The sequence below is a fragment of the Lycorma delicatula genome, chromosome 2 (assembly GCF_047948215.1).
Source record: "Lycorma delicatula isolate Av1 chromosome 2, ASM4794821v1, whole genome shotgun sequence".
NCBI lineage: Eukaryota > Metazoa > Arthropoda > Insecta > Hemiptera > Fulgoridae > Lycorma > Lycorma delicatula.
The window spans coordinates 163,983,006-163,999,364 of NC_134456.1; the positions used below are offsets into that span (position 1 = coordinate 163,983,006).

General features: G+C 27.4%; 1 protein-coding gene across 1 annotated transcript in view; it reads right to left on the reverse strand.

Moving 5' to 3' along the window:
• Nucleotides 1-323: 323 nt before the first annotated feature.
• Nucleotides 324-16,359, reverse strand: part of Bgb (core-binding factor subunit big brother) — a 101,886-nt gene continuing 85,850 nt past the window's right edge. Inside the window, exon 6 of the mRNA XM_075356626.1 lies at nt 324-5,818. Within this exon, the coding sequence (XP_075212741.1) occupies nt 5,702-5,818 (117 nt within the window). The 3' untranslated portion in view covers nt 324-5,701. The remainder of the gene's footprint in view (nt 5,819-16,359) is intronic.

Below are 16,359 nucleotides of genomic sequence, written 5' to 3' on the forward strand. Positions count from 1 at the left end.
AAAAAAAAAGTTTGATTTAGTATGGCGCACAAAAATTTTAAACACACTATAAAGTAGTAATTTTTTAGCTACGTAGTAGATCCGTACTTATTTCTACCTTTTAGTGTTCCTCAGTTTTGAAATTTAAAGCCGTTTCCATACTTTAATATCATTCTGTATATTCTATGTGTATGTGTGTATTTATAAATTAGGAAAGTATTTGAAAAAAATTAAAAAAAAAAAATGTAATAAAGGAAAATGAAAAGGAATTAAAAAAAGGAAAAGAAATAAATCAAAACAAAATAAAAATAATGTATATAAATAAAAAATCACAGATTTATTCAAAGACAAATTAATCACACTATAATTATAATATTTATAATTGTCTAAGTATAATAATATATAACAACATAATAAAATATAATTAACAAAAAAGAAATAAATCAAAATAGTTATATAATCTACAATTAAATAATAACATAGCTCCGCCTATTATTTTAAAATAAAATTATAGAATATTTTATTTAAATTTAAAAATATAACAAAAATAGTATTGCCATAAAAATTTATTTAAGAAAAATCTAAGCACTTTATATTAATTTTTATTTTAATAACTTGTTGAATAAAACTTCTTATTACCTAACAAGTTTTTTTAACGAGCAGTCAGTCTGGGGAACAACTTATGGGAGACTATGATTCCTGTTATAGTTAGTGGAAAGCTAACCGATATACTATAGATGATCCTCAGCTAACATGTTATCATACTATTCGAATAAACAGCGTTACGTTATATACGAAGAACACTAACTCACTTAAACTTATGTATAAATAAATGAATAGTATAATAATAATAATATTTGCGTAAATTACTTCAGGAAGTTACTGTTTGAATCTTCAAAATTACACATCTTCCCGTACTTCAACATATATATATATATATATATATATTTATACTCTTAAATTAGGCAGATTGCTTTATGTGCGTCAACTGCTTTCGTTCTAGGAAGTAGAATAAAAAGAGACGGAAAAGGTAGTACAACTAGTCGACAGTCAGTAAAACAATTTGTATAAAGTGTATATTTAGAGCTTGAAAATTACGTTTGGTAAAAAAAAATATACATGCTGTATTATATGTATAATATAAACATAACATATAAAACTTTGAAAAAGTAAGCTTTTTTAAAATCTGTTCAATTTCTTAAAAAAAAATTAATAAAAATAAAAACTTTTTTATTAGCCAGAAATGTAGTTTTTTTAAATTTTTGTTATGTAAATTTTTAATAAATATATTAATTAATTTTTATTATAGGCAGATTGTTTACTTTTTTTTAATGTGATTAATAACATGATTGTTGCTTTGGTAAATATACCTAAAAATATATATATATCATTTTATTAAATAATGTCACTTAAAAAATTAATTTTAACCGATTAAAAATATTACAGAATAAATTTACATACATTTATTTATCAGCCATTTACACTAAATAGCAATTAAATGTAAAACGGTTACGCCTAGACTAATGTAAGTAAAAATGACCGTTCCCCGTTTAAAAAGAAGGGTGTATAAACTATATGCCTACTGTGTTGTTTTTATAAATGGCCACTGTTAAATAAGAAACAAGTTCAATAATAACTATGAATGGTTACAGAATTAACATGCTTAATTTATGTAAAAGGTGAAGGATAAAAAACAGCGTTATGCTTGTAAACGCATTTATAATAATAATAATAGTAGCAAATATAGGGTGTTAACTAAATGTCCGTATCTCGAACAAAGGAACCCTCTTCGCTCTTTTTTTTTAATTCGGACTTAGACTACGTCTGTTAACGCCTAAAAATTGCCTCCTCGTGAATCATTTGAATATCAGGGTCAGCTGATAAATAGCTTTTAGTGTTTTTTCTTGTTCTGTTTTAATTAATTCTACATCTGCTGTGCTTCATTTATTCAAATCTTAATCGATAATTAAACCCATACTGTTGTAATTTAATTTTATTAATTTACTTATCTTAATTAAATTTTTCCTGTTAAATCATTGTAAGATTCAGTGTAGAGATAGAAATAATTGATAAAAAATACTATTACACAAATATAGAACCGCTTAAATGCGTTGAAAAAGAAAAAAATTTTCCGGAACAATTTGAAACATATACGTATATTATAACGAAGATTGAAACTGTTCAGCAGGAAATTATTTTTCTTTTTGATAGATTGAATTTATGAATAAACTAGGATTCATTATATTAAATTTATTTTTTTCATGAAAAAAATTGTTACATTTAATTAAAAAAAGAACTAAAATGTAGAATTACCATTAATATCTAACATACTGCACTTATGCGCATAGAAATTAATTAGATTATTAAAACTCAGCCCACCGGGCTGGTCTAGTGGTTAACTCGTCATCGCAAATCAGCTGATTTCGAAGTCGTGAGTTCTAAGGTTCAGATTCAGTTACTTTTATACGGATTTGGATACTAGACCGTGGATAACGGTGTTCTTTGGTGGTTGTAATTAACCATACTTCTCAGGAGTGGTCGACCTCAGTCTGTACAAGACTACACTTCATTTACATTCATATATATATATATATATATATCATCCTCTGACGTAACACCTTACGAGGTTCCGGAGGCAAACAGAAAAAGAGAGATGTTATTAAAACTCGATCGATATCAATTTTTTCCTTTGAAAACATATCTTCTAACATTTTATTACCCTTTTAAAATATAAATTAGACCATTATACTTTTCAAACTTCATCCTGTTAACCTGATAACAGTCTCATATAATCTCTAAATTTTCTTTTTATTGACCAAACTTTTAATTCTTCTTTAGTATTAAGATTTATTCGCCTATCTATTAAGTGCATCTCAGAGAACTTCTTAAGTTTATAAATTGAAAATTTTGTATTTTAAGTAATTTTTTAATATCACATTCAGATAGTATTGCTTTCTACTGATCTCCTTAGGGTATGTCTATCTGTTTGACAGTAAGTAAAATAAGACTCATAATCCGATTTGAATAAAAAATACCATATTATTGGAAACTTGATTTTTAGAAGGGTTTTTAGGCTGTATATAATTTAAAATACATGCCTGAGAGGGCACACACTCTTTTCCATAATTAACACGTTTTTGAAGTCTTATATTATTTTGAGCCAACTTTTTTTAATAATAAAGATCAAACGCCATTTAATTTAAATCAATTTTTGTCTAAAAAATTGTTTAAATTGTTGGACCGGGCACAGATGAGAGATGGTTTCTATCATTTATCTTATTTTCTGTTCTATAGAAATTTTATAGGAACTTAAATGTTTTATGTATTAAATTTCAACTTGGTTACCTTTTCTGTTAGTATTTTTCCCCAATAAACAAAATAAAGCCAGTACAATTTATTGCAGTACAGATACATATATTTTATATTTTACTTTCATAAACCGGTTCATTATTATTGTTTTACATTAATATAATGGAAACGTACACATAATTTTTTCCACTTTATTCCATTATATTTTTGAAAAATATAACAGCGTACAAGTAACGTGTACAACTAAAAAAAAATACAACACCAATCATTTCTTTAACAAATTTTAAATTTTAGTCAGATTGGGTTATCACAAAATAATAAAATTTTTGTAACATATAATTTTTAATAGGGAAAATTTAATTTCCTAAAAATAATTCTTTGGTATACCAGGAAAATCCAAAGAAATCAGGAACTGTACCGTAAAACGTATGTTCGTCTATTTTAAAAGATTAGTTCGAAGTAGTAAAATGTATAATCAATTAATATTTTTCTAACAAATGCTCGAAGTGAATTTAACCAGATGTTTTATTCTTTACTGCAGTAGCCTGTACTATTTAATTCCTAATCATACTGTCGATTCAACAGATCCTTCGTAAATCTTGTCAAACATTGAGTAAACGCGTCAGGGTATTGAGTGCGTGTGCGAACAGGACACGGCAGGCTAAAAATCTCACGACTGTTTGCTCTCAATTATCCACTACATATAAACACTAATATTCTTTCAGTTTGTTTTGCGATCCTCGTGAGACAGACATGTGCTACGACAGGTGACTGACTGAGTAGACAGCGAGAATTGGAAAATTGTTTCGCTTCTTTTACACGCTATGTTCGCCACACTACCACCTGTCTCGAATATCGAATAGGATTCGTGTTGTATTATCTTCATCCGCTTCTCTAGCCATTTATTTTCGTTTAATTTGTAATTATTTGTTACGGCTTTTCCCTTTGAATGGTTAAAAAAAAAAAAAAACATTGTAAATATTTGTTATATAACATTACAATATTTCCGTTCTGCCTTATTTAAAGAAACCACATTTCCGTTCTAAGTTAGATAAGGAATTAACATTTCTAGTTATATGTATAAAACATAATATTATTAAGATATTATATATTTTAACGTAAAAGTATAATTCCCATAATTTGTTATATATTAAGAAAAAAATATTTTTTACTAATAATTACATACATTAATGAACTGCAATGGTATGCAGCTTAAACGAGAGACTTGAAATTTGATCTTCCCCCCACAAAAAAGACAAAAAAACTATTTATACGGTAGATTAATAAATAACGAAAAAAGAACGCTCAAGAATTGTTACGTACTGTAGAAATCTAGTAAAAATACCTAGTGAGTTTAATAGTGTATATTACATTGCAGTTACATTTTTTTATTACCCGTTCGATTACTCGTACCCAAACCGTAAATTTTTACTTTTAGTATATTGGTTTATTTCATAAATCTAGGTAATTTTTGTGTTGATATCGAAGTGAACTTATTTCTTTATTTTTCTTCTTGTTTGCTATCATAATTCTTTTATCATTATATCTTTTAAAAAACTAACTACGATTGTTTAACAAAATAAATGCGCATTTATTTCTTAATTTTTACTTTATGTAAAAATTTCTCCATCTTTCTCGTAATTATTTTATTCTATTAATCGTTGAGCACAGCTCACTCTGTATATTAGGAATTTTTACGAAAATTTATTTTTTAATAATCAGTTTTATTCAACAAGCTACTAATTTTAAGAGTTTTTATTTAAAAACAAATAAAGTGATTAATTTAGTTATTTTAAACTATAAATTTGCATTAGTAGTACTTTTTTTTAATTAAGACAAAATAAAAAAAAAATAAACAAAAAAACAACAAATTATTCATAAATAAATAAATAAATAAATAATATAATTAAAATATACAAATGGTAGGATTTGGGTTTATTTGTGAAACTAATACTCCGGATACCTGTTGAATAAAGACCCTCAAGTCAGATTTTAAATACTTTTAACTATTTATTAAAAACTAAGAAATTTCTTGTATTGGTTGTATTTTATAACATGCTAATTTTTTATTTTTTATTATGTTAACTAATTATAAATATGTTTATTTTTAGCACGAATTTGTTAATATAATTTTTTGTATCACCTTGCGTGGTATGATTTCATTTAAATTAATTTTCTATTTAAAAAATAAGATGACAACCAACCATTTTTCAGATAGTGCTTTTAATAGTAAATATTAAATATAGCAAATTTATTTAAAAGTACCTTATTACTTTACACCTACTGTTTCTAAACGTTATACTATAATGAAGTATTATAAGATAGGAAGTAGTTTAAACAGAACACATAACGGGTACGATTAGCGTATTTACAAGGGTAAAAGAAATCAAGGAAAGAAAATTATTGGTGGGGGCTATACTGGTGGTGGAGGAAGGCCTACTTGCAAAGAGAGCCCAACACGTTGTGGACAACGTCCTGTCGGTGAACTACCATGATGGTGATGTATTCCGCCTTGAAGACCCATTCTCAACTGAAAAACGAAACAAAAATTTTTATTAGTGAATTTTATTTACCATTTTTACCGATTTATAATATCAAACATAAATTAATTAGCCTCTGAAAATTGGAAAAAAATATGTTTTTAAAATAGTTTATATATAAAAAAAACTTTAAATTAAACTTTAATTTAAAATTAATGTTGTAGGTTACATAACAATACACCATTTTATATGAGAAGTTATAACTTAATAAAATCCTTTTCCATTTAACTGAGCTCAAATGAATGCTCAGTACATTGTTGTTCTTTTTGTAACTTGTATTTTTCTAAAAGATCTACAGTATTTAAATTGTAATAAAATAACTCATTAATAAAATAAATTAAAAAAAATTAAACCTTGTATTAATTTTTAAACTTTTAACTTCCTTGTACGAAGTAAAGGAAGTATTGTGATCGCGAAAAATTTCGGTTTTCAGATTTCAACAGATATATCCATTTTGACCATCCCTGAATCCATTTTGACTAGTTTCGGCGTGATGTCTACGTATGTATGTATCTCACATAACTCAAAAACGATTAGCCGAAGGATGTTGAAATTTTTGATTTAGGACTGTTGTAACATCTTATTGTGCACCTCCAATTTTGATTGCAATCGATTGAACAAAGTGTCCAAAAAAGTCCAAAATTCAAACTAATTTGGATTTTTTCTTAACTGCAGTAATAAGCTCTCATTGAGAGCTTTTCAACGATATATCATAAGTGGTACTTATTGGTATACATTGGTTCTAGAGTTATAGCTAAATAAAACTATAATTAATATTTGGATCTTACAAAGGGAAGGCACAACGGTTCGAATCAGACTTCATCTACTTTTGTTTTTAAAAATTTAAATATATTGATTATTAATAATTATTAACCTCTGGTTGTAAAAAAAAACTTTTACTATAAATAATGATTCATTAATAACAATAAAAAAATATCAGAAGTTATTAATGAAATAAAACTTCACCTACTTTTCAGTTATTAAAGTCTATATGTAATTTAATAGGCGTACAAGAAGTCATGCCGTGTCCACATCAGTTTTTTTTTAATTTCTCGGTAACAAATGAAGAAATCGACCTGGTTTTTGGTGAGTGTATTCTTCACATCAATAAACCAATTTCTAGATTTTTTTAATTCGATCTTGGAAGGGGATGTAAAAGGTAAAAACATTTTGAAAAATGATTGTAAATTTTCACAATCCTGGTTATAGTAAACGATATATTCAGCAGATTTGGGCTTGAAAATACTCTCAGACAATTTATTTAAAAACCATTTTTGGGAGTTTTCCCCCAATTTTTTTTAAGGGGAACGAAGGTATACGACGCTGTGGTTCAACCAATACAGCCACTGACACCGTTACTGTATGTGTAACTGGCTACACCTGCCTCCGGTTACTTGATTAAAAAACATAAAATAAAAAATTTGACCGCTACGGGAAACGCAAGTAACCATATAGCGCAGGCGAAGCTGCAAGCTGCGGAGCTAGTTGTATTATATTTTTATTGAAATTCCAGTATTTGACAGCATTAATTGAAAGAATCTGTCCGTTATTGTGTTGTCATCAAATGAAGAAAGAAAATTGTTTGATAAGAATGGAAGAGAACAGGAGATACAATTGATCCCTGGGGTACACCAGCTTTTACGGAACCGTAAGAGAATTCCGCTAAAAATAAATTATAATTGAATAAGTAGAATGACGTTAAACTCTTTAGATCTCTGCTCTAAGAGAGAAATCTCGAAATTCGTTTCTTCAAAACAGTATCAAAGAACAAACAACGAAGAATATTACTTTTTAGACATACTTTTGTTACTATTTTAGTTTTATTAATGGATAAACTATTTAAAATGTAACTATTTTATGTGTTTATTAATATTTAATATTGTTGCCAGTAAGAGATTAAAATATTTTACATTTCATTCAGGTTATATAGGAGTATGGATTTTAAAAAAGGGGAAATCACGGTGAATGTTTTTTTATATTGCATACTATAAGCTGTAGAATTATATAATGAAAACACTACGATTTCAATAGAAATCCCGTCGTAACACGGAAGGTAAAACGTTTTGTTTATTCCATAGTGAAAATGACTAATGTCTTCATGGGAGGGCAAATAACTGTTGTTTGTTTGTATAGTAAAAATGGAGGTTTAGTAATATGCTCTTTGACTTTCCAGTTAACAGAAGTTATACGGATGGAATATTCACCCCTCATGAGCCTTAGGCGGCGGGGGTGATATTGCGCAGTCGTGTTACGCGGGGGGGCCTTGCACAGGCGCGTGTCACATCTCTATGGGAGGCGGCAACAATCAGCCTTCAGAAAGAATGTTTCAACACAGCAGGAAATTTGTTCAAAGAGATGAAATGCTAATTACTAGCGTATGCAGAGAACAGATTGTTTGCGAGACCTTTTACGCTATTTCCGTAGTTTTGTTTTACTGCAAAGCGGGAATAAAATATTGTACCATTTCACGGTACATTAAAATAATATTCCATCAAAGCACGCGTCAAATTCATAAATTTAACAGCGCGGAATACATATATGTAGCGACAAATGAAAGTAATAAAAATTAATATTTTTTTAATTTAATGCTTGGTTATTGAGTTCACAAATTTTGTTACAGAATTAAAGGGATGTTGAAATTACATCCAATCATTACACTTATTAAAGAAACTAAGAACATTTTCGAGAACATATAAACGGCTAATTTATTAAAAATAAATTATCTATTTAAAAATGTTATGTAAACTGGAAAAACTGTTTTCAAAGATATATTTTACTTAAAATCTAAAACTAGGTGGTGGATATTTTGATTGTTAAACAATCATCAATAGACGCTGTGGAAAAGAAAAATACATATAATTATGAAAATATTTTTAAAAAGTAACAAAAACAACGAATCTGTATTTAAAAAAGTATATAAATACTTGTATATACTGCTACATAAGTTTATTTATCAATTATCAATGTTTATAACTTCTTGGTTGGTTTTTAAAATTATTTTTTTAGATATGTATTATGTACATATATACTATTTTTCCGTAATGACTATAGATGATGTTTGCTTATTAAATGATCATCAAAATTTAGGTTTTAAGTAAAAAAAATATATATTTTTTTTTGTAAACAGTTTTTTGCAGCGTAATCATGTTTTCCAGTTTATCTCAATAACCGTTTAAAAACAAATTATAAAATTAAAATGCATACGATTAAAATATTATAATTGAATAGTTTGTGATTCGATAATTAATTTACTTTATTACTATTTGTCTAAATACTTACTTAAAGGTATATATATATATATACCTTTATATATATAACACAGTTTATATAAAACACAGAAACGGTATTTCGTTTTAAACTAATTAATATTTACAAATAAAACCATAGACTACTAAAACTTTCAAAAAATATTACATGTATAAACATGTTATATTGCAAAAAGATTGAAAAATAAAACATATTACAAAAAGCATTTAAATATTCGCTTTAAAACATGTAATAATAAATATTATAATTTTATTTAAAAAATTTTGAATAATAACTAATTATTATTTAAACTTAAATTCAAATTTAAAACAAAGTTAGTAATACCGTGATTAATGTATTTAATATTTTTTTCTATTGTTTAAGATTAAAAAAAAAGTAAGGCAACTAGTGGATATTATCAACTTATAATTTTTTTTTTCCTAAGGGCGTATCTAGTTTATGTTAATTTGTCACATTGAAACGTTTTCATTTGTTCAACAAAAACTATCATTAAAAAACCTAATAGTAGAAAAAAGTTATGTAATCTTAATAAAAAAAACAAAACTATTTAAATTCAGTATAACGTGAAGGAGATACAGGAGTTGGTGACAATACTAATTTGACAGGGGGAACACGAAGCTAGATGAACTATCCCATATGGGATATTATTCTGTTTGTATGTACGTATGTATGTGCGTATGTGTGTGTTTGTGTGTATGCCGTGAGAGAGTATCTCACAGTAATCTATACTATGTATAGGTATATAGTTGTCAGTCGCTCTACCTGCAACAAATAATCCCGTTGTCAACAATACCCTGTAATGGATACCTACTACAAAAAACAACCTTTGAGCGCAAAAAAAAATAAGTAAAAAATATCAGCCTGAGAAGAGACACTTGACCCTACGGTCTACATTCCATTAACAAAAAACCTATTTAATTATCATAAACAAACACTAAAAAAGATTAGTTAGTTATATTTCACACTTTATTGCTACAATTAAGCAAAGTTGTGTTATTTTTATTTACTGCATACCTCGTTTGCTTTGTTTTTTTATTATTTAAAATGTAATTTTTTTATGTATTTATATTTTTAAGTTACGAAAAAAATTGTCTTTGCAACTAAAAATTATATATATAAATTTCAAAGATTTATATTTTTTCAGCAAATTATTTTCGTTTTTTTAATAACTTATTCTGTTTGTATACAAAATATATATGTAATAGAATGTTTTTAAAATTAAGAAAAGAACATAGTGCGTAAAAGTTTACAAATCACTGTTTATAATTTTTTTTTTCAATAGTATTTCTGGAATATTTACATTATTGAAACCGTTTTTCTTTAGGATTCAGCGATCAAAAGTAACGCAGTAAATTCAAATTTGTCCTCTTCACTAAGTCACGATTCTTATTTAATTTTCTTTGAAGCGCAGTGAGGTCGGTCTTGTGCTCTAAACAGATGATTATGGATTTGTTTTCTAGATGAGCTATGAAATTTTATTACGGCTAAATAAAAGTACTTTTGTAGATCTACATATTCATTAAAAGACTTACAAAAACAACTGAACCTAAACCTATCTACTACAATAATAATAAATAAAAATTTTTTCCAGGATACTAAAACGTTCCGTATAAAATACAAGTTAGAATATAAATTGATTTGTGTTATTTTCTGCCCTTCCTAGCATTGTCACCCTGCAAGGACAAAAACATGCTAGGAAGGGCAGAAAATAACAAAATCAATTATGATAATCCTAGCGGAAATATTAAATATTATGAACATTTTAGGATATAAAATATCTATATAAAGTTCGATACTTCTTGTTACAATCAACTCCTTCCAACATCTTACTATACTACTATAACGAACTAAACTCCTGGTGGTGGCCATAATGATACGATCAGTTTTCTTCATGCGTTGCAGGAATAAAAATAGCTAATTCGCAAGAGAAACTTGGAATACTTGGAAACTTGGAATGTTATCAATATTAAAAATAGTGATGAAATTCAGGTTTGATTAACAAGTTATACACAAAAAAACCGCGAGGGGGGTTAGGAAACAACCGATATCAAGACACAACTGATTAACTAGCCAGGATTGATTGATGATAGGCCATAAGACACTTTTCAGTTGACATTTGGTTCATCTCAATATTTGTAATTTATTGTACTAAAAAACATAAATCATACCAAGCCCAAAATTCTAAAAGATTTTCCTCCCCCTGAATTTTCTTATTTCTCATCGACTTGAGGTCACAGAGTCTAAAAATATAAATTTAGGTTTCAATATTCTGCGTCTATGTGTTATATGTTTGCTAATTTCTGTATGGCTTTTTATCTCAGGAACGGTTTAAATTAAAATCATGTTCTTTGCTACCGAAGCTGGTGTAATTAGGGAAATTTATTACAATTTACAAGAATACGGATAAAGGAAAGAGGTATTGAGAGGATGTTTTATTTTGAAAGGGATGGATTAATATAAGTACATGTGGGTTTTTTAAACTTATTTAAGCTTAACAAAACAAGGATAGTGTAGCCATAGGAAATATAATTGTAAAGGTATTTTAAATAGACAGTCATCTCCAGTAAATCCGAGTTCTATAAGTTTTTCTAACGTTTTTAAAAGATATTATTTTTCTCTAAACAAGACGTAATCGGTTTAAAAATAGTATTCTAAATCTTTATAAAGCAGTAGATATAAACTTTAAAATAAAAGAAATTAATTAATTGTACTTAGCTCAAAATATATATTTTTTTGAATCGTTTTTAACTTCAATTTGTGATACCTTAAAATAGACAAGGATTAAATTTATATGGATTTTTACAAACTTCAACTTGTTACAAAAATTTATTTAGAATTGAACTATAGTTTTTTTATGTAAGAAAATAAGTAAAATCATAAAAGTAAACCAAAGTCACAATACGGTATTGCTGTTTGGGGAGGAACTTATGGTTGGCAAATCAATAAACTATTTACTGTTCAAAAACGATTCGTAAAAACAGTTTTAAATAAATCTAGATTATACCGTAGTGCAAATATGTTTAGAGACTTCAATGCGATGGCTGTCAGACAGTTTTAGATTAAACATTTATTAAGATATATTTTTAGGAATACAAGAACCGTTTCGAGGTGGAGATCCGGAATGAAATCTATAACTTTAGAAATAGCGGCCTGAGGAAGTATAAGATTGAATCTTCTAATACCACCGTTCGCAACCAAATAAGATACATTAGCACCAAACTTTTTAATATAACCCCTTGCCACCTTATTCAGGCGTGAAGCAATAAAAATGTTTATCAACGTAGATCAAAGGAAATGGATAATGGAAAACTTTTTTTTTGAAATTAATGACAGCTTAAAAACGCTGTATTTAATATACTATAGTCTAAAATTATTCTACTTAATCATTTCAATAATTTAACTAAAATCATAATTTTTATGTTATTAACTTGGACAGTTATCATTATTACTCCTTAATGGTTTATAGTCATAGTATATAGTGTATTTATAGTTGCTATAATTGTGGTATAGGTTAATTGTTTATAGTTATTATAATCTATATCAATCCAGAAATGTTTAATTTTGTTATGGATGGACATTATTATTTAACCTACTAATATTCATTGTTGTATCGAGATTTACTCTGTATCTTCCTTGTATCGAGATTACTTTGAATTAGTGTAATGAGTTTTAATTAGTTGTAAATGTAATACTGTAAATAAATTTCATGCTTTAAGGCTTATAATTATAAGTTGTTGGAAGTTTCTACTATGATAAATAAACAATAAAACAAACTGCAAAAAATATAACTGATTACTCCCACAGGTGAACAAGGCTTTTTGTCGTTTTGCCGGTCGGTGACAATTAACAATATAATTATATTATTTATAATTTACTTAAGTATATGTTTAAATATTTATGTATAAGTATGGGTATATTTCCTTTGTATTATTATTGTATCTTTCGTATGTTATTGTACTTCCTGTATTTATTTTAAAATTTTTGGCATTTAATAAATAAAATAAAAATAAATTTAAATTATAATAGGAGGGAGAAAGTAATACATTTCAAGCTCTAACACTATGGCCAGTTATTACTATTATTTTTTCTTATTATTTAATTATTTTTTTAAAATAATATATTAGAAATGTAAATAGTAGCCTTAGTTGTTTTATTCATAACTGATTTTCTAAATAAATACCGATGATAAATTTACTATTCAATTTCAAATATATTACGTAAAACACATGCAGACGTAATAATCGTGACTGCGCAATTCTAGTTGAGCTATTACGCAGGTGCTGTCTTTATCCGATTATAACCCCATCGAATTGAACTGGGTGTCGGGTGAGACACTATTAAAACATTTCTAGTAGAGAGAAGCGAGCGAACGAATTCCCTTTCTGCTACCCTGTTCAATGCTAACACAGATTTAGATTTAGTTTTTCCATTTGCACGGCTTAGCTTCATAATGAACAGCGACACAACCCCTTACTTCCTTTCGACGATAACTCAATTCACTCCTATTTTGTTTTCATTCTGATCTGATTACTAAATTTTGTATGCACGATCTCAAATCGAAATCTCCCCGTTTATATTTAACGTGATTCGTTTTATTTATTATTTTTTTTTTTTGTTATTTAATATTCTGATATCATAGCTATTATAAAGTCAAAAGACTGAAAAAGAAACACCTTTTTTATTGTTTTCCTTTTTTTTTATTACAACATATGTTTTCACTATATTCTTAATAACTTTGATCCGCTTTCAAAATAATATGCATTTTAAAATTTACACTTGTTCTTTTCATACTATAAATTATAAATTGCACTGAGTGAAGTGAAGTTAGATTAGTACAAAAACAATTATCACCCGTTCAACCGTAATATAACTTATTACGAATTGTAAGGAAACAGCTGCAATAACATAATTTATGTTGTTTGTAGTAAGGGTTGAATGGTGTTATTTTTACATACAATTTACAGCCGGTTCACAAATAAAACACTATAACTAAATAACCTGTTTAAATGTAGTCTAAAGTAGCTAAATTAAATAAAGTAGACGACACCTGGGTTTGCTCGGATCTTAAACTATGAATTTTAGTATAAACTAAGACAATAACAAAACTTCATATCAAGTTTCGTATAAGTACATAAATAATAAGTAGGACCATTTAAAAATTGATTGCTGTATCAACTTTGATGTTTACTGTCAATATTTTATGACACATCTGTCTATTGTAAGACGGATAAAAAGAATAAAACTACATTAAAAAATTACTTAAAAAATTATACCTTTCAATTCCTTTTTAAATATTGAATTTTTGAAGTCTGTAGCAAATTAACAACAAACGACACCATAAGCTTTACTAACTTTTAATTTTCCACTACTTGAAATTCAATAAAAAAAGATGTTCTTATTATAAAATTCAATACATTCTTATTATTTCCTTTTAAAGTTTGCTCTATCTAATTTTTTTTTTTATTTAAACGTTAGACTAGGCCTAAAAAAATTCTGCCCGTTTTGCTAGGAATACAAACGGCAAGAAATCTACGCCTTAATAAATATTTAAAAAAGAAATGCAGAGAGACGCCTGAAAAAGAAAATGACTACTGAATGAGAAGTAAGGAATGAGTAAACACTTATTACTCTTTTTGCTTCCTTGTACGAAGTAAAGGAAGTATTGTTATCGCGAAAAACTTCGGTTTCCAGATTTCAACGGAAATATCCATTTTGATCATCCCTGAATCCATTTTGACTAGTTTCGGCGTGATGTATGTAGCCGTAGGATTTTGAAATTTTGAACTTAGGACTTTTGTCAGATCTAGTTGTGCACTTTTCCTTTTGATTGCAATCGACTTAATCAAAAGTGTCCAAAAAAAGCTCAAAATCCAAAACAAATTGGATTTTGGACTTTTTCTTAACTGCAGTAATAATCTCTCATTGAGAGCTTTTCAACGATATGTGCTACTTATTTTCATTGGTTCCAGAGTTATAGCCAAATAAAATTTTAATTAATGAAATATTTGGATCTTAGGGGAAGGCACGTCGGTTCCAATCAGACTTCGTCTCCTTTTTTTTAATTTAAATGTATTGATTTATTGATAATTATTAACCCGTCATTGTAAAAACGTTTTACGATGATTAAAAATTCAATAACAAAAAATAAATAAATATCAAGTTTTTATGAAGTTTTATTAAGTTTTTATGAAATAAAATTTTATGAAATTTTCATTTTAAAAAGATGTGTAAATGTAATTTAATAGGCGTACAAGAAAGTCATGTCATGTCATGTCTTAACACAGAAAAGTACTGCTGCTTTAACAGACATACAAAATTTAACGTTATATTTTTCATATAGGTACTTATGTATAGCTGTACAGGTACTGTAGTTAAAATAGTATTGTGTCCTTACCACACCTAGGACCCATCTACATCCGATGGAAACTGATAGGTATTATTTAGGTAGGGCTATCTAAACGATCTAGTCCATCTCGGATACTGTTAAATGTAAAAATATAAAATACTATATCTTCCCACGCAAGCACCTGTCCGAATTTAAAATTCACTGGTCCATCTTTCTCTAAAGAGTAGCATTAGCATTAAAAGAGATATCTTACTTTGCACTAATCCTCTTAGACTTATTCTTAACAAATATCTACCATGTTTTCTTATCGATTGCTTTGTCAGAACGAGAGGGAGAAAATGCGAATGTGTGTATGTGCTGTGTGAGCGCGCGCTTATGTGCGTGTTTGAGTGAAAACTACTTTTATATTTCTTTCATTCCTAATAAAATAGAAATACATATTCTTTTGATCTCAATGAGCAAGATTATTTAATTTTCAGTAAAATAAAAACAAACAGAACAAAAATAGCCTATGTAGACAATATAGGCTCATAGGTTATTTTATTAAACATATTAATTAATAGTTATATGTTTAACACACATTAATGTGATCTCGCCAGGTTGCCTAGGTACGTGGTGCTTTAAGTCTCGCGGTTAAACCAGTTTACCAATAGTACAAGCAAAATTTGTTCTATGTAAGTTGTAAAATTACATTAGTTTAGTTAGTGTCGACCGTCGTTGCTAGTACCACCACACCCGTGCGAATTAAATACGGCATGCACGCACGCTTTAGTTAGAATCATTGAATTAAATAAAAGAAAAAATATAATATTTAAATAAAATGATAAATATTTAAAATTAAATTGTGTGTGTGTGTGTGTGTAAGTCGTGCATCAGAAACAAATCACAGTTGTAAACGTTTTTTTAAAAAACGTTTTC